Source organism: Pseudophryne corroboree, chromosome 4 (genome assembly GCF_028390025.1).
Source record: "Pseudophryne corroboree isolate aPseCor3 chromosome 4, aPseCor3.hap2, whole genome shotgun sequence".
In the NCBI taxonomy this organism is placed as follows: domain Eukaryota; kingdom Metazoa; phylum Chordata; class Amphibia; order Anura; family Myobatrachidae; genus Pseudophryne; species Pseudophryne corroboree.
In genome coordinates, this window is record NC_086447.1 from 314,924,457 (window position 1) to 314,945,424 (window position 20,968).

At 42.4% G+C, this 20,968-nt stretch overlaps 1 protein-coding gene across 3 annotated transcripts in view; it reads right to left on the reverse strand.

Annotated features, from left to right (window-relative positions):
- The window catches only part of PEX5L (peroxisomal biogenesis factor 5 like), a 519,042-nt gene that overhangs the window by 183,670 nt on the left and 314,404 nt on the right, over nucleotides 1-20,968 (reverse strand). For all 3 annotated transcript variants that reach the window (XM_063916322.1, XM_063916320.1, XM_063916321.1), the window contains one exon: nucleotides 20,021-20,132. In XM_063916322.1, coding sequence (XP_063772392.1) covers nucleotides 20,021-20,132 — 112 coding nt within the window. The remainder of the gene's footprint in view (nucleotides 1-20,020; nucleotides 20,133-20,968) is intronic.

Sequence of the window (20,968 nt, forward strand, 5' to 3'; positions counted from 1 at the left end):
TACTGTGTCTGCTGCTAATATATAGACTGGTTGATAAAGAGATAGTATACTCGTAACTAGTATGTATGTATAAAGAAAGAAAAAAAAACCACGGTTAGGTGGTATATACAATTATGGACGGGCTGCCGAGTGCCGACACAGAGGTAGCCACAGCCGTGAACTACCGCACTGTACTGTGTCTGCTGCTAATATATAGACTGGTTGATAAAGAGATAGTATACTCGTAACTAGTATGTATGTATAAAGAAAGAAAAAAAAACCACGGTTAGGTGGTATATACAATTATGGACGGGCTGCCGAGTGCCGACACAGAGGTAGCCACAGCCGTGAACTACCGCACTGTACTGTGTCTGCTGCTAATATATAGACTGGTTGATAAAGAGATAGTATACTCGTAACTAGTATGTATGTATAAAGAAAGAAAAAAAAACCACGGTTAGGTGGTATATACAATTATGGACGGGCTGCCGAGTGCCGACACAGAGGTAGCCACAGCCGTGAACTACCGCACTGTACTGTGTCTGCTGCTAATATAGACTGGTTGATAAAGAGATAGTAACTCGTAACTAGTATGTATGTATAAAGAAAGAAAAAAAAACCACGGTTAGGTGGTATATACAATTATGGACGGGCTGCCGAGTGCCGACACAGAGGTAGCCACAGCCGTGAACTACCGCACTGTACTGTGTCTGCTGCTAATATATAGACTGGTTGATAAAGAGATAGTATACTCGTAACTAGTATGTATGTATAAAGAAAGAAAAAAAAACCACGGTTAGGTGGTATATACAATTATGGACGGGCTGCCGAGTGCCGACACAGAGGTAGCCACAGCCGTGAACTACCGCACTGTACTGTGTCTGCTGCTAATATATAGACTGGTTAATAAAGAGATAGTATACTCGTAACTAGTATGTATGTATAAAGAAAGAAAAAAAAAACACGGTTAGGTGGTATATACAATTATGGACGGGCTGCCGAGTGCCGACACAGAGGTAGCCACAGCCGTGAACTACCGCACTGTACTGTGTCTGCTGCTAATATATAGACTGGTTGATAAAGAGATAGTATACTCGTAACTAGTATGTATGTATAAAGAAAGAAAAAAAAACCACGGTTAGGTGGTATATACAATTATGGACGGGCTGCCGAGTGCCGACACAGAGGTAGCCACAGCCGTGAACTACCGCACTGTACTGTGTCTGCTGCTAATATAGACTGGTTGATAAAGAGATAGTATACTACTAATATTATATATACTGGTGGTCAGGTCACTGGTCACTAGTCACACTGGCAGTGGCACTCCTGCAGCAAAAGTGTGCACTGTTTAATTTTAATATAATATTATGTACTCCTGGCTCCTGCTATAACCTATAACTGGCACTGCAGTAGTGCTCCCCAGTCTCCCCCACAATTATAAGCTGTGTGAGCTGAGCAGTCAGACAGATATATAATATATATAGATGATGCAGCACACTGGCCTGAGCCTGAGCAGTGCACACAGATATGGTATGTGACTGACTGAGTCACTGTGTGTATCGCTTTTTTCAGGCAGAGAACGGATATATTAAATAAACTGCACTGTGTGTCTGGTGGTCACTCACTATATAATATATTATGTACTCCTGGCTCCTGCTATAACCTATAACTGGCACTGCAGTAGTGCTCCCCAGTCTCCCCCACAATTATAAGCTGTGTGAGCTGAGCAGTCAGACAGATATATATAATATTATATATAGATAATAGATGATGCAGCACACTGGCCTGAGCCTGAGCAGTGCACACAGATATGGTATGTGACTGAGTCACTGTGTGCTGTGTATCGCTTTTTTCAGGCAGAGAACGGATTATAAATAAAACTGGTGGTCACTGGTCACTATCAGCAAAACTCTGCACTGTACACTACTGAGTACTCCTAATGCTCCCCAAAATTAGTAAATCAAGTGTCTCTCTAATCTATTCTAAACGGAGAGGACGCCAGCCACGTCCTCTCCCTATCAATCTCAATGCACGTGTGAAAATGGCGGCGACGCGCGGCTCCTTATATAGAATCCGAGTCTCGCGATAGAATCCGAGCCTCGCGAGAATCCGACAGCGTCATGATGACGTTCGGGCGCGCTCGGGTTAACCGAGCAAGGCGGGAAGATCCGAGTCGCTCGGACCCGTGAAAAAAAACATGAAGTTCTGGCGGGTTCGGATTCAGAGAAACCGAACCCGCTCATCTCTAGTTCAGACGCTGCCGTAGGGATGGTCCACGACACCCCGGGTCTTTACCAAGGTAATGGACGAAATGATATCCCTTCGAAGGAAGGAAATTTTAGTTATCCCTTACTTGGACGATTCCCTGATAAGGGTAAGATCCAGGGAACAGTTGGAGGTCGGTGTAGCACTATCTCAGGTAGTGTTGCGGCAGCACGATTGGGTTCTCAATATTCCTAAATCGCAGCTGGTTCCGACGACTTGTCTTCTGTTTCCTAGGGATGATCCTGGACACAGTCCAGAAAAAAGGTGTTTCTCCCGGAAGAGAAAGCCAGGGAGTTATCCGAGCTAATCAGGAACCTCCTAAAACCGAACCAAGTCTCAGTGCATCAATGCACAAGGGTTCTGGGAAAAAATGGTGGCTTCCTACGAAGCAATCCCATTCGTTAGATTCCACGCAAGAACTTTCCAGTGGAACCTACTGGACAAATGGTCCGGGTCGCATTTTCAGATGCATCAGCGGATAACCCTGTCACCAAGGACAAGGGTATCCATCCTGTGGTGGTTGCAGAGTGCTCATCTTCTAGAGGGCCGCAGATTCGGCATTCAGGACTGGGTCCTGGTGACCACGGATGCCAGCCTGCGAGGCTGGGGAGCAGTCACACAGGGAAGGAATATCCAGGGCTTAGGGTCAAGCCTGGATACATCACTTCACATAAATATCCTGAAGCTAAGGGCCATTTACAATGCTCTAAGCTTAGCGAGACCTCTGCTTCAAGGTCAGCCGGTGTTGATCCAGTCGGACAACATCATGGCAGTCACCCACGTAAACAGACAGGGTGGCACAAGAAGCAGGAGGGCAATGGCAGAAGCTGCAAGGATTCTCCGCTGGGCGGAAAATCATGTAATAGCACTGTCAACAGTATTCATTCCGGGAGTGGACAACTGGGAAGCAGACTTCCTCAGCACGACCTCCACCCGGGAGAGTGGGGACTTCACCCAGAAGTCGTCCACATGATTAAAAAACTCGACAGGTATTGCGCCAGGTCAAGAGACCCTCAGGCAATAGTTGTAGACGCTCTGGTAACATCGTGGGTGTACCAGTCAGTGTATGTGTTCCCTCCTCTGCCTCTCATACCCAAGGTACTGAGATTGATAAGATGTAGAGGAGTAAGCACTATATTCGTGACTCCGGATGGGCCAAAAAGGACTTGGTAACCGGAACTTCAAGAGAGGCTCACGGAGGATCTGTGGCCTCTACCTCTAAGAAGGGACCTGCTCCAGCAAGGACCCTGTCTGTTCCAAGACTTACCGCGGCTGCGTTTGACGGCATGGCGGTTGAACACCGGATCCTGAAGGAAAAAAGGCATTCCGGATGAAGTCATCCCTATCCTGATCAAAAGCCAGGAAGGATGTAACCGCAAAAACATTATCACCGCAATTGGCGAAAATATGTTGCGTAGTGCGAGGCCAGTAAGGCCCGACGGAGGAAATTCAACTGGGTCAATTCCTACATTTCCTGCAAACAGGAGTGTCTATGGGCCTGAAATTGGGGTCCATTAAGGTTCAGATTTCGGCCCTGTCAATTTTCTTCCAAAAAAGAACTAGCTTCAGTCCCTGAAGTTTAGACGTTTGTAAAAGGGGTACTGCATATACAGCCTCCTTTTGTGCCTCCAGTGGCAATTTGGGATCTCAATGTAGTTTGGGTTCCAAAAGTCACATTGGTTTGAACCACTTAAATCTGTGGAGTTAAAATATCTCACATGAAAAGTGGTCATGCTGTTGGCCCTGGCCTGGGCCAGGCGCGTGTCAGGATTGGCGGCTTTATCCTGTAAAAGCCCTTATCTGATTTTCCATTCGGACAGGGCGGAATTGAGGACTCGTCCTCAGTTTCTCCCTAAGGTGGTTCCAGCGTTTTCACCTGAACCAACCTATTGTGGTGCCTGCGGCTACTAGGGACTTGGAAGAATCCAAGTTGCTGGATGTTGTCAGGGCCCTGAAAATATGTTCCAGGACGGCTGGAGTCAGGAAATCTGACTCGCTGTTTATCCTGTATGCACCCAACATGCTGGGTGCTCCTGCTTCTAAGCAGACTATTGCTCGTTGGATTTGTAGTACAATTCAGCTTGCACATTCTGTGGCAGGCCTGCCACAGCTAAAATCTGTAAAAGCCCGTTCCACAAGGAAAGTGGGCTCATCTTGGGCGGCTGCCCGAGGGGTCTCGGTTTTACAACTTTGCCGAGCAGCTACTTGGTCAGGGGCAAACACGTTTGCTAAATTCTACAAATTTGATACCCTGGCTGAGGAGGACCTGGAGTTCTCTCATTCGGTGCTGCAGAGTCATCCGCACTCTCCCGCCCGTTTGGGAGCTTTGGTATAATCCCCATGGTCCTTACGGAGTCCCCAGCATCCACTTAGGACGTTAGAGAAAATAAGAATTTACTTACCGATAATTCTATTTCTCGTAGTCCGTAGTGGATGCTGGGCGCCCATCCCAAGTGCGGATTGTCTGCAATACTTGTACATAGTTATTGTTACAAAAATCGGGTTATTATTGTTGGGAGCCATCTTTTCAGAGGCTCCTCTGTTATCATACTGTTAACTGGGTTCAGATCACAAGTTATACGGTGTGATTGGTGTGGCTGGTATGAGTCTTACCCGGGATTCAAAATCCTTCCTTATTGTGTACGCTCGTCCGGGCACAGTTTCCTAACTGAGGCTTGGAGGAGGGTCATAGGGGGAGGAGCCAGTGCACACCAGTTAGTCCTAAAGCTTTCTTTAGATGTGCCCAGTCTCCTGCGGAGCCGCTATTCCCCATGGTCCTTACGGAGTCCCCAGCATCCACTACGGACTACGAGAAATAGAATTATCGGTAAGTAAATTCTTATTTTTCTTTGCATCATGTGCTGTTTGGGGACTATTTTTTTGAAGTGCCATCCTGCCTGACACTGCAGTGCCACTCCTAGATGGGCCAGGTGTTTGTGTCGGCCACTTGTGTCACTTAGCTTAGCCATCCAGCGACCTCGGTGCAAATTTTAGGACTAAAAATAATATTGTGAGGTGTGAGGTGTTCAGAATAGACTGAAAATGAGTGTAAATTATGGTTATTGAGGTTAATAATACTATGGGATCAAAATGACCCCCAAATTCTATGATTTAAGCTGTTTTTGAGGGTTTTTTGGTAAAAAAACACCCGAATCCAAAACACACCCGAATCCGACAAAAAATTTTCAGGGAGGTTTTGCCAAAACGCGTCCGAATCCAAAACACGGCCGCGGAACCGAATCCAAAACCAAAACACAAAACCCGAAAAAAATGTCCGTTGCACATCACTAGTCCTGACAAGCAGTATAGAAGCTATAGAAAAGTATATATTATTATATACTGGTGGTCCTCAGTCCCCACAATGCAGCACACTGATCAGATATTTGCAGCACATTGAGCACAGATATGGAGCGTTTTCAGGCAGAGAACGTAGATATTTTCAGCACACTGAGCACAGATTATTTGCAGCACACTGAGCACAGATATTTTCCGCACACTGAGCACAGATTACGGAGCTTTTCAGGGAGAGAACGCAGCCACGTCCTCTCCGTTCAATCTCCAAAGCACGAGTGAAAATGGCGGCGATGCGCAGCTCCTTATATAGAATACGAATCTCGCGAGAATCCGACAGCGGGATGACGACGTTCGGGCGCGTTCTGGTTTACCGAGTAAGGCGGGAGGATCCAAGGCTGCCTCTGAACCGTGTAAAATATGTGAAGTTCGGGGGGGTTCGGATCCCGAGGAACTGAACCCGCTCATCTCTAATATATATATATATATATATATATATCTTTCAGTTTCCAAAGATATCCTATCCTGTTCTGAGTGACTCTAGTGTAGACACCACTCCAAAGGTAGCCATGAAAGTTAGGAGCACTCACTAGTCTTCCAAATAAAAGATGCAGCTTTGGGGGGCGTGGCCTAGCTACTGAGGGAGATAGATGCACATCACAGGAGCTCCTGCAAAATGGGGCTTTTATAAGATTAAATAGCCCACCTCTGGGCCTTACAACGACCCTTATCAGCCCCCCTGTCTCTCTCACTACCATTATAACACCCCTACTCGAGCCGCGGAGTCGGGGAGCAGTTCTAACTGCTCCCGCGGATTGCGGTCTACGAGAAGAACAAAAGCCGGGGCCTCGATTTATGCCCTGCACCGGGGGTGGCTTCGGGGACTCCCGGACCGGGCCGAGAGAGACACAGAGACATCGGGCACCTGCGTTGCCACTGACCGCGGCTGGGGGACCCGCCTCGACACCCGCTACTGACCTGACGCTGGGCCTCCTGACGCGAGGCGAGACCGCGGGACGCCCGGCGGCTGCACAGGATCACACAGGCACAGCTCCCTGCTGCTTCGTCTCTACCCGCGCTGCCGCTGGCCGCGGCTGGGAACCCACCTCGACACCCGCTGGTTGCCTGCACTGCCTGGGGAAGCTGGACCTCCTGGCGTGGGACGGGGCCGCGGGACGGCCGACGGCTGCACTGGACACTCATCCACAGCTCCCTTCTGACCCATCTCTGCCACGTCTCTCCTGCTGGGCCCTGTAAGTACACAAGCAGATCTGCAATCTGGGGGGTCCCAGCGGGGTGAGACGACTATAGTGCCTCCCTTATAATAGTCAAGGGGTACACTGGACAACAGCACCTATAGCCTCAGCATAGGCCTAAAAATCACCCACTGGAGGGCCTTCTATATTGGGACCTTGTGTGCTGATCAGCTAGATACTAGTGCACCAGCAACCACACACACCCTCCCTCATCCGACCCCCCCCCCCAGATATTACACATCCCTATACCCACATATATCAAAGGGAAGGGGGAAAGAGGGGAGAGAAGAGGAAAGGAGAGAAGAAGGAGAGGAACACTGAGAAGAAGCACCCCCTACAGCTTGAGGGCTAGAAGTGCGTATTTGAGTGAGTCTATTATTGCTATGGACAAATTCATGTCTAAGTCATTACGTAACCCAAGGGGTACCCAGTCGGGTAAAGGCAAAAATCGTGAGAATCCCGCTAACAGTGCCCCTGTCTCCCCGACATATAGTCAAGGGTCTAGTCCTCGGGGGCAATCCGCACCAATTATGGATCACTCCAAATCCTTCAACACGACTGAAATTACAAATATACTCTCATCCTTGCTAGATCAAAAACTAGCACCCCTGAAAACCTCTTTAGATTCAGCACTTGCACAACTCACAGCCCATGATCAACGTATCTCCGAGGCAGAGCAGCGAATTTCGGATCTAGAGGACGATTTGTCAGCAGCTAAAACAACCCAGATAGAACACGACAAGCTGATGGTGTCTTTACAAGACAAATTAGAAGATTTTGAAAATCGGAATAGAAGAAACAATGTACGTCTAGTGGGTTTGCCAGAAGCGGTGAAATTCTCCGAACTCATGACTCTGGTCTCCCAATGGTTACCCAGAGAGCTGGGATGCGTCTCTGCCACGGGTTCCATTCTAGTGGAACGTGTTCATCGGATCGGTCCTGATCGCCAGTCCGGCAGAGATAGACCCAGGCCGGTCATCATGAGAATTCTCAACTATGCTGATAAAGTCCGATTGCTGGAGGCTTATAGGAAGTACACTGATCTCAGGTACCAAGACTCCAGACTTCTATTGTTTCAAGACTTTTCATATTTAGTTGCAGCAAGAAGACGAGAATTCTCACCTATTTGCAAACGTCTCTTCGAGATGGGCCACAGATTTGAGTTGCTGTATCCGGCCAAGCTGAGAATCACCTATGGTGGAAAAATCCATTTTTTTGAAACTGCACAAGAGGCCAGAAATTTCGTGAACTCTTTAGATGCAGCTCTTCTATCGGGTACAGATGATGCTGACTGACTTCACATATTCTTCCTAAGTGGGTTGATCGTCTCCAATGCTTGACCCATTCATGTTTAAGTCCAGTAACACCTTCTTGTTTGATAAGCTGAATAGAATGTATCTTCTATTTTTCTTTTCGTGCATCTTTTCCCCCCTAGAATTATCTCTGATAATCTTTTGTTTGTTTTCTTCCTTTCCCCTCACCCTCTATTCTCATCTTTTGCCATATTATTCTGAAATATGGTGCCCTTGGCTACTAGGTTGGAGGACACCCTCCTCAAATGTTTTACTGCTCTCCACTTGGAGATTGCCATTGTTTAATAGGGCGCCCACATGGGTTCACAAAAAGTTAAAATGGTTTTGTAACTTGGTTCATAATGTTGATACTGTACACACACATGGTATATGTATAGTGATAGGAATGTATACGTTGATTTCCACTTATCATCTATCACTAATGATCCATATCGGTCTGCTCGCTGGGACAGACTGGGATCGACAGCTATGGTATAATATTCCCCGTGGTTGGCCTAGGGTTGGTATCAGCTAAATGCTGTCGGCCCAGGACCCTCCCACAATAGTGCAATCACGATTTCGGTTAGTATCTTGGAATGTAGATGGGCTTAATACTCCCATCAAACGGAAAAAGGTCCTTACCTATTTGAAACGATTGAAGCCTGATATAGTATTATTGCAGGAAACTCATTGGCGAAAAACAGATCCTAATGTACTGCGGGATGTTTGGGTGGGAGAGTATAGAACAGCTTCCTATACATCTAAACGTAGAGGAGTACTAACTATCCTCAATAGATCACTCCCTGCCACTATCTTAGATAGTCTGGTCGACCAAGAGGGAAGATTCTTGTTCTTGAAAATAAAAATACTAAATACGCTCTACACGGTAGCCAATATATATGCCCCTAATGGCCTTAACGCATCTTTTTTTTCCGATATCTACGAAAATTTGCAAGGTTGGGCAGAGGGAGAAATTATTATGGGAGGAGATTTCAACTGTGTACAGTCAGCTGGTCTAGATAAAACATCTATATCCGGAACACCTGCGATAAGCACACCACCCTCACTCACATTACTCACCTCTTCCTTACGACTGTCCGACCCCTGGAGAATTCGCTACCCTGACACTCGGGAATACACATTCTACTCCCACCCACACCATTCCTCTTCTAGAATAGACTATTGGCTAATCACTGACTCTCTTTTACATCATATAGTGGATACTAAAATTGAACCGATCTCACTCTCGGATCATGCCCCGATTTGGTTGTCAATCACACTAGATACCCATGGATTTTTTTCCCAGCGCAAGATTAGTAAAGATAGGGGACACGTAGATAATAAAAATAATTTCTTTATTCTAAAACAAATTTCATAAATATGAATATTTTGTAATCATATAGATATAAAAATTCCTTCAGGGTTGTATATAAAGGTATATGGTAAAAAGAAAGGTTATGTAGTTGGAACAGTATGTTCAAAATGAGAATTAATTGTTATGAATATCTTATAAAGGAAATCCTCTATATTTCGCTATGGTAGAGTACTATACATAAATGTAGCTGATATCCAGATGATATAATTAACAATCTATACACACAGTCCTTTTTAGAATAGATTGCTGAACGTGTGGGCATTCAGCTACATTTATGTTTTAGGTGTTTTATGTAGTTTGTCTGTTTGTTTACCGGTAATAGGTGTTTTAACATCCATTTTTATACCGCATATTCTATTTCTTGCTGTATAGTACTCTACCATAGCGAAATATAGAGGATTTCCTTTATAAGATATTCATAACAATTAATTCTCATTTTGAACATACTGTTCCAACTACATAACCTTTCTTTTTACCATATACCTTTATATACAACCCTGAAGGAATTTTTATATCTATATGATTACAAAATATTCATATTTATGAAATTTGTTTTAGAATAAAGAAATTATTTTTATTATCTACGTGTCCCCTATCTTTACTAATCTTGCGCTGGGAAAAAAATCCATTTGTACTCCAACCTTGAATAGCGGCATTAGGTAGTGATTCCGCATCCCTTTCCTGAGCAGCATATATAGTAAAGTAAGAATATCATTCTGTTAGCGCAGTGCCATACCCCTTTTCTGTTCACACTAGATACCCCCCTGCCTAGATCTTATAATTGGCGTTTCCCCGATTATCTGGAAACTTCCGAGGATTTTAGCCAATTTCTTACCAGAGCCTTCATTAATTACACGGAGGATAATAAGATTCATGAGAATGACATTAATTTATTTTGGTCGGCTTCCAAACCAGTAGTCCGTGGACAAATATTAGAATACGTTTCCAGAAAGCGCAAACAATTGAATAACCAGCTGTGTGACCTGAGCAAGGCTTTAACTGCAGCATATAATACAATGACATTAAATGATTCCCCAGAAAACAGACAAAGTTACACTGATGCGAAACATCTGTATGACGCGCTTTGCACCAAGAGAGCCAGTTTCTCTTATGATATACAGAGAAACAAACTCTTCCGGGGGGGGTAATAAGTCGGGTAAACTATTAGCCAATTTAGTGAGATCATCTACTGCCCCTTCCCGTATAACTAGTTTACACACCGACCCAACTTCCTCAACTATGGACACACAAATTATGTCAAAAACCTTCCTACAATACTATACAAATCTATACGCGGCACCTTTGGACAGCCCCACGGAGGGTATGAAGTTTCTGAAAAAAGCTGACTTACCTACACTAACGGAGGAAGAACGAGAATCACTGACATGCCCTGTAACAGACACAGAGCTACTGTTCTTGATTAAATCACTTCATAATGGGAAATCACCAGGCCCGGATGGGTTTGGAGCAGTATATTATAAAATGCTAGCTCCCCACATAACACCATACTTATTGACATTGTATAATGCACTGTTGAACGGATCCCCTCCACCCCCGAGATTCACTGAAGCTAGAATAGTAGTATTCCCTAAGCCGGGTAAAGACCCTTCATATGTCCAATCCTATAGGCCTATATCCCTTCTCAACCAAGACCTAAAACTATTCACCAAATTACTGGCCACTCGTCTCCAACCGATATTAATGCGTATACTACATCCAGCTCAAACGGGGTTTGTTAAAACTAGAACATCAGTACATAATGTACGAACCCTGATAGCAGCAATACATAGTGTAAAGGACTCCACAACATCCAAAGCAATTGTGGTCAGCTGTGACGCCGATAAAGCGTTTGACCGTGTGTCATGGGCACACCTACTTAGAATTTTCCACACTCAACAATTCGTGAGAGAATTCACTAAAGTCTTCAGTATGCTTTACTCTAATCCACAAGCCCACCTAACCATTAATGGATTGAACACACCAGCCTTTTCTTTATATAGAGGCACGCGCCAAGGATGCCCCCTATCTCCCTTACTTTTTAACCTAGCTCTAGACCCACTGATACGCACCTGTATGCACAATGTGGCATGGGAAGGAATAAAAATTGGTACACAACCAGTGAAGGTTTCGGCCTTTGCGGATGACCTATTATTGTATTTTAGTGACCCCATAAGGGCGTTTCCTTCTTTACTGACCATGCTCCATGATTTTCACTTGATCTCGGGCTTTTTAATCAATTTTGATAAAACAGAAGCTCTAGCTCTTGGACCCAAGGCCACACAAAATTGGGGCTCTAGATTCCCCTTTAAATGGGCGACTGGTTTTATAACACACTTGGGCTTGCGCTTTTCACCCACCCTAGCCGAACTATATCCACTGAACTTTTCCCGCGCCATTAACAAAATGATTGAAGACATTACACGCTGGCAAAACTTACCAATCTCTTACATAGGTAGATGCCACTTATATAAAATGATCTCCTTCCCCCGTTTATTATACCCGATCCAAATGCTCCCATTCCTTATGACCAAACCAGATGTCAAAACAATTAATAAGGCCCTTAACGCCTTCATTTGGACAAATAAGCGCCCACGTATAGCCCTTTTCAAATTGAAACAACAGACTACGCTGGGTGGTGTGAATTTACCGTGCCCAGAAGACTATTCTTTAGCCGCTAATTACAGATATGCCCTGGACTGGATAAGAGATTCCTCTAGCTACACTAATACATCCCTGGAACAACTTATGCTACCCCATGGTACTTTGTCTACTATATTACACTTTCCAGAACCCTCCACGCTGACATACATCCACTCGAACCCCTTGCTGCTCGCTCCGTATAGAGCATGGCAACAACTTCGAAAGCGCAAAGGACTAACAACCACCTGCTCCCTATTCCAACCACTCCTACATAACCCAAACTTTCAAGGCGGAGACACAGATGTAATTATCAAGACTTGGTACTCTCAAGGTTTACGACTAGTGTACCAATTCCTAAATGTTACTTGTACTGAAGTACTCACCCTATCACAATTAAAACTTAAATTCCCGAACTTACACATTCCACTGTTCGCATACTTTCAAATCCGCAGCTTTGCAACACAACTGATAACACGCCTACGACCAGTAGATTATAACTTTCCCTTGGACACTCAAATACGCTTGAACCCTCAGTCTAACTATCCTACATCCATTATCTATGCACACACCAGACGCCAGATTGACTTAGATGATCAAACCACAGGCCTGGCTAAATGGTCGACCACTCTACCAGGCATCCCTTTACAGACCATAATACGATGGCACTTGTTGCTTAATAAATATTTAGTATCCTCTTCCTATGCTGAAATGCATTTAAAAATTTTACACAGGGCGTATTATACTCCTCGTCTCAGATACCTCACAGGCATCTCTGATAACTCCAACTGCTTCAAATGCTCCTCACCTGATGCAGACATCATTCATTGCCTTTGGTCATGTCCTATAATACAACTATTTTGGAAAGATGTCTGTAACTACATTACAACAATTTTAAATATACCTCTCACACCAACTCTACTTTGGGTTTTCTGGAATCAATATGACTCTGATCATAATTCATTATCCACAGGCAATAAATTGTTATTAGCTAGGATAGCAGCAGCTTCAAAAAAGACCATACTATCTCAATGGATACACAAAACCCCTATACCCATAACCCTTTTATTTCCTAGACTGACGCATCTATATCAAATGGACTGGATTGAATGCTCTCTCAGAGCGGAATCCAACTCTTCCAAGTTCTTTGAAATATGGCTACCCTATGTAGTAACTCTACCACAACCAATATGTGATAGCATGCGAAAAATAGTTAAACTTACTACATGGTACAACACAGAGATACTCACAAGAGGATCACCACCCTTCTAATCACAACTTTGTTGCTTTCAAGAACATCCACTTAAATTGGCATAAATGCATTGTTGATGACACTAAGGGTTGACCGACACCAGCTATATGATTGACAATATAGTGATCTCATTTAAACATCGTTTCCTCAATAATGTACGTGATTGCTTGTATATGGATATAATGTTGTACATTCCTACACATTCTTAGATTGAAAATGTTATGGATGCTGCTGTCACTATACCGATATTGTGTATAACGTGTGTGTTACACTTGTATTTTTCTCTTTCCTAATAAACATATTTAAAAAAAAAGAAAAAAAAGATGCAGCTTTATTCAAGACAACGGGGGTAATTCAGACCTCATCGCTGCGATCAGGTCAGAACTGCGTACAAAGTGGATCGTTGCTGTGCGATGGGTTTTACGAAGAATCCATTCGCACAGCCGATTGCAAGGAGATTGAATGGAAGAAGGCATTTGTGGGTGGCAACTGACCGTTTTCAGGGAGTGGTTGGAAAAACGCAGGCGTCAATTCCGGCCCCGGACAGGCTGAAGTGATCGCAGCGGCTGAGTATGTCCTGGGCAACTCAGAAACTGCACAAAGTTTTTTGTACCGCTCGGCTACACATGCGTTTGCACACTTGCATAGCTAAAATACACTCCCCTGTAGGCGGCAACTATCTGATCGCAGGGCTGCAAAAAACAGCTAGCGAGCGATCAGGTCTGAATTACCCCCTAAGCTAACTTGCCTTACTACTTGCAGTAGTAGCACTGAAGGAACCCAGCATAAAGAGATTATTCCGGATATCGCAAAATACACTCTGCAAAAAGAGCTATACACATTAAGAAACATGCTCACTGTTTTTAAACTTTTATTTATTTTTGTTAATAATGCCAATTCAATTGTTTTTGCATCCCCTGCTGAGCATCTTTAGCAATGGGCGTCTATCGGAGCTATTCAATTGTTGTTCTGATCAGACGTCCATTATTGGTTAAGGAGCTTGTCAGCTAAACCCGAAGCTGACAGGCTCATTAACCAGTAATGGGTGTCTATTCGGAACAAAAATTGAATAGCTCCGATAGACGCCCATTCTTTCAGACGGCCAGCAAGTGGCCTCCATTGTGCTCAAATGCACGCTGTAACATTTTACAAGCGCTCTGTATATAAAGTCTCACACAGCAGTTCTGACCTGATCGCAGCGCTGCAAAAAACGCTAGTGAGTGATCAGGTATGAATTACCCCTTTAGTACCAGCCGACCACCCAGCAACTGAAGGAACCCATCATAAAGAGATCATCTCGGATACCGCAAAATAAACTCTGCGAAAAGAGCTATAAACATTAAGCAACTAGATCACTGTTTTTAAACTTTTATAATTTATGTTATTGTGTTATTATTGACTTTTTTTTAATTACTGTATACTTGATTAATCTTTAAATCCTAATAGCAGCCTCAGACTGATTAAGGTGGCCATACACTTCTTTTTTGGGTGAGCCCACTTGCTGAAGTCGGAAGGCAGCAGCTATCTAATAGCTTACAGCCTGCCGGGTGCTGGCACCAGTGACATCCGATTCCTGGCTCCCCTCTCCCTTCACGTGACATCAAATGCACAACGCTGCAGAACCCGAAAGCGTGAGCTCCTGGAGCCAGCACACAGCAGCTCACCTTTTGTGGGGAGGACACACTTTTAAAACAAATGTTTCTATATTGTTGTTTATATATTTATTAAGCAGCAATCTTCAATTTCAAGTTGATGATGATTACTGGCATCTCCAGTATGAGCTGTCCACTTATTTTCATGCAGATGCATTTAACACACTATGCACGCATACTGCACTTTTTCTAACTGCAGCTAAGTGACAACTGAGCCCACGCACATACAGTAATAAGTGTTCCGAGGGTGTCCCATTAGAATGTAGATGGAATTGAGGGCTACTCAGAGTATCTCTGAGTATAGGGCATTTTGGAATGTGCACTTTCCAATGGATGGAAAGGTGAAGCCGCATAGCGCAGTGAAATCGGAAAACAGGAGGAGATCCGCCTTTATTTCCGATTGCAAGATACCGCCATATCTGCGGCCGATTTGTTTTCAGCTCTAAATCACCCAGTGCATATTTATGGTGCAAATATGTGTGCTTCATAATCTAAATTCCTTTTGCCCTTTTAGCTTACTATTTACTATATGACTTGATACAGTGGACCTAACAATATATGTATCTACGTAATGTATTCTGTTATATTCATATTAATACCTATAATTTACTGTATGCATACAGGATCTCTCTTCCCTTTGAGATGAAGTCTAAACAGAGCAAACAGACTAATCTTTAGACGATAGTCAAATTAATGAGTAATGTACAACACTGGATTACATTGTAATAACCTAAATAGACATGTAGGTTTTTTTTTTTTTGGGGGGGGGGGGGGGGGGAGAGAACAGTGGGGATTCCAGATCTGGTCAAACTAGTTTGTGAATATGGAAATCTTTACACTGTGCTTTCCAAGCAGGTTGTGTGTTGATGCAGATCTACAGTTAAGTGCTCCATATCCATCTGGAGTCTGAACCGATCTTGGCATCCCATGGCATACAAAAGCAGAACACACTCTTGCAGACTCTGAAAACAGCTGGTCCTGGTCATTTAACGCGTCACGGTATAGTAAATTCCATTAAAATAATTGTGTGATTACATGGCCCAGTTATCATTAATTCATGTAAGCTAAACAAGTGCACTTTCATCTGTGTTAGCAAATCTGAGCTTATTTTAACATATCAGTACAAAGTATCTCTAGTTACCAAATCCCTCAGGAACCAAATCACACTTTGCACAATATAATACAGAGATTACTGGGCTATTTTACATGAGGCTGTGTAAACCACATCCTACAATACAAATACAATGTGTGTAATGCTTAATATCCTAACCCTGTAATCAAATCCTAATTCATTAGGATTGAGATTTATAAAAAAGAAAGTAGTCAGTGCAATATATGATAATTTCATTATAAAACCATGATCTAGGAAGCTCAAACCGATTGCCAAATACTTTATTATTCTTATTATTCTTATTATTAAAATTATTTTATTTATATGGCGCCACAAGGGTTCCGCAGCGCCCAATCACAGAGTACATACGCACATAATCAAAACAGGAAAACAGTGACTCACAGTTGAAGACAATGGGGGTCATTCCGAGTTGATCGCTCGCTAGCAGTTTTTAGTAGCCATGCAAACGCTATGCCGCCTCCCACTGGGAGTGTATTTTAGCTTAGCAGAAGTGCGAACAAAAGGATCGCAGAGTGGCTACAAAGTTTTTCTGTGCAGTTTCAGAGTAGCTACTTAGCGCTTGCGATCACTTCAGACTGTTCAGTTCCTGTTTTGATGTCACAAACCCGCCCAGCGTTCGCCCAGCCACGCCTGCATTTTTCCTGGCATGCCTGCGTTTTTCCGAACACTCCCTGAAAACGGTCAGTTGCCACCCAGAAACGCCCACTTCATGTCAATCACTCTGCAGCCACCAGTGCGACTGAAATGCTTCGCTAGACCCTGTGCAAAACTACATAGGGGCAGATGTATTAACCTGGAGAAGGCATAAGGAAGTGATAAAACAGTGATATGTGCAAGGTGATAAACACACCAGCCAATCACCTCCTAACTGTTAATTTACATATTGGAGCTGATTGGCTGGTGTCTATCACCTTGCACACATCACTTGTTTATCACTTCCTTATTCCTTCTCCAGGTTAATACATCAGCCCCATAGTTCACTGTGCCCGTACGACGTGCGTGCGCATTGCAGAATGATCCCCAATATCGGACAAGTACAGGGTAACTAAGCATAACTACACCAGTAGACGACACTGAGATAAGTATCAAGGTGGGCGAGAGAACTACAGGATTTGGGCAGTTGAGTATTAATAAAGTAAGAAAAGGATAATTACACGAGGGAAGAGGGCAGACAGACAGGGGTGACACAGATGGGGTAGACCGAGTACTTCTGTGTCTTAGGCACATAAGACAATAAAATATTTGTATCATGGTGTTCTTGTGTTGATGGATGTAATTATATCCACTCTCCATTCCTCAAAATCCTTCACCTTTACTCCACATTTTTCTTTGGGAATTGATGTACAGTTTATAAACCAACAAATCATTTTATAAGCTTGGTTTGTGAAAATATTTAAATCAGTATCTGAAGTGTAATGGTAAAATAGCACATCTCATTGCGGGGAGCTGTACTGAGCCTTGGACTGGAGGGTGATAAAGTGGATAAAGTATATCAGCCAATCAGCTCCTAACTGCCATGTTACAGGCTAGGATCTGATCTGTTGCTACTTTATCTTTCCCAACCTTAATACTCTCCAAGGCTAAGTACATCTGCCTCTGTGTGCTATAACTTATTTTTTAAATTGTGATTCAATGAATATACACGACTAAAGTAGGGTTTTTGATACTTTTCCCTGAGAATCATCAGCGAAGAGGAGCCCTTTACATTTATCATATCCATAATGATTGCTCTAATTGGATACATTCCAAACCATGCACAACAGAAGCTATTGGTCAATATCTTGCACTAAGGAGTTCAAAATAGATCAAAGCAGCTGTCTGCAAGTTACACTTATACTTCTGTATCTTTGTGCTGTATATGTGCTTTTGGTTATTTTAGCTAAAACCCTCAGAAAATTCCAGTGGATCTATTATTGAAGTGCCTATACAATAAATCTCCAGATGGACATTACAGAATGAAAAAAAATAAAATTGTGTTTACTTTATATAAGACTATAAAAGGGCAATCCATTCTTGGGGTTAGTTACCACTTTCATATAACCATATTATTAATCTGTAACCAATGAGTAGGATTCCATAAAAGGAGCCACTGTTTGTCTTTGGGCGTACATGCTTCAAAAAGAATAAATATGAATTATAACGTGTATTGATGAGAGTTATTATATTATTTTAGTAGCAGTTTCGTTACAAATTGATTGAATAACAGTTGATAATGTTTAAGACAATGTTTAAATGGGGAAATTAAAAAGTCACAGACAGACAAATAATGTCCCTAGGTGGATTCAATTCGGACTCTGTCTCTCAATGGTTTAATAACTGTAAAAATGTGAATAACCTTTAAAAGTCTATGTTGCACCTCATCAATTGGCTAGTTTAAATTTAAACAAATTGCCTCAAGTGGAGTAGAAAGTTGCATCCTTTACAGATGCTCCATGAAATTCTTCTTTTTAAAGAGTGCATTTGTATCAGTCCACAGCATCAAGATAAACTGTAAACTAAATTTGCTAATTATACCAGGAAGTTATTATAAAAAAGCCATAGAAATGAAAGCGGTCCCTCTGTATAAGTAATAACCTTGGTGACCATGGATCAGTGGGATGAAGTAGATAATTGCTGTTCTTCCATAGATTATTAAGAGGAAATACTGATGAAAAGGAACAGTCAAGACCAGTAGTGACAAGGAAAACTAGGGAGGAAATAATTTGAGAACCAACTGAAGGTGTTAACACAGGAAGTGTGGGGACAGGGGCTAACATTACATCAAAGACAGCCAGGCCTTTTATAACTAATGGTTTGGTTATTACTGTGGCTGAATCTAAATGCAATAAAACCTGTATAGGAATATTTGTATCCTTTTCCTTGTTAGGAGTAGTGTATCGGAGGCAGGTACATTAACTATGACTTAGAGAAGGGTTCTTGGGTTAATCTGAACTTAGGATACAGACCGCATTACCTTTAAAAATGGGCAAACACTGATTATCAATTGTAATGAACACTGTAAATCTGATTAATGAATAGCAGAGAAATGATATTACTCTATGTGAATACAAGCATAAACTGGGTTTCTTTTCCAAAAAACTAAAAAAGGTGTTTCTTTAAACATACCAATGATCATCATTATTTCCACTTAATTTGGGGAGATATATGATCTAAAAATGAGATCATGCCAATCTTGTGACAGCAGCTCAATGTATACACTTTAGACATGATCAATTGAGTTTAAATGCCAAAGACCACCTGGGTATTGCTTGTGATTTTCTGCATTCCATTATGACCACAGTGCCATATTCTAATGGTTACTATAACAGGGTAACGCGCCATGTCACAGAACACACATCATCTCAAGCCGGTTCCACCAACAGGACAAATAGCTCAGATATCAGTCCAATATAAGACATTTGGGATGTGGGGAAAAGGTATAATATGTGTTATTACATGGAATTCCTCTGGCTTTGTTCACAATTTATAGGATTTGAACTCTCAAGTTTCAATGCTTTGTCTATACTTGGAATTAAGCTGTACTAATTGCTAAAAGCTTGATAAATTATTTATTTTACCCAGGTTCCAGAATATATGACCTTATTGTATTCCAGGGGGAAAAGGACCTCTTGCCTTATTTCTGAATCTCCAATTGGAAATAGAGAGAAAACTAAGAGACTAAACCATCTAGGTTTGCTTTACTCCTTGTAGAAAATAGATTGGAACACTATGTTTTGTCAATTCTAACATAATTGCTGTCATTCAGCCAAGCATAAAGATTTTTCTTTAAACCTCATGATTCCAATTTTGTACAGGCCATTTTTTTCCTCTCTCAGATGGATAGGAGTAAAGGCTGCCAAAATAGATGACTCTATCCTGGAGACAAGTGTTGATTACAGTATACAATTACCTGCTGTATTTGAAGTTACTGGCCTGGCCTTTGCTTCTGATTTGGTTTCGCACAGAAAGTCATCAATAGATGGGCTGAGAAGAGGCCTGCTCTCTTGTTGTTCATTCACCAGCTGGAAATTGAAAAGAAAAATAACTAAAATAAAATAATGAACAAGGCTCAGAGTAATCACTGACTGCAAACACCAGAAGATAAAAATTGAGCTGTGCCTGAAAAGAAACACGTCTAGTGTTCTGTATGTCCTGCATGTTATGGGATGCTTTAATACAAAAAGAAAATGATTAATTCTGTTGCGATGAGTTCTGAATTACATCTAGGTTGTTTACACTGAGTGATGAATATATAATAAGAGACTCGCAAACTAATCAATATTAAAGAATAAGTAAAGAAAAAATAAAATGGAGTAAACCTCAGGATGTGCCAGTCAGACCCACTCTTTCAATATTAAACAGCCACCCCCCACTCCCACCATCGCACCCTGACTTAAGAGTTACTCATCCACTGCCCTGACTAATTCTGTCTGTGAAATCCAGCACTTCCTAAGTAGCTTGTCATACGTCAAGAACACTAATTGGTCAGGGACCTTAATATGAACAGATGTGTGTTTGGGAGTAAAAAAAAAGAAAAGAAAAGAAAAAGGAAATATGTATTGGGAGAAAAAAAAAAGAAAAAAAAAGAAAAGGGAATATGTATTTAACAATAGGTTCACAAATGAATATGTATAATAGAAATATTGTTTAGATTATTTCATGTAGATTATATTAATAATAATAATAATAATAATAATAATAGTCCCCATCATCATCATCCTCATCGTCATAATTGTCATCATCATCATCATCATATAGTAATCTGAGGCAAAAGAGGGAATAGACAAGGGGTTACAAGGGGATAAATAAGGAAAGAACATGTGGGGTAAATGGAACACATAATCAGAGAAGCCGTGAA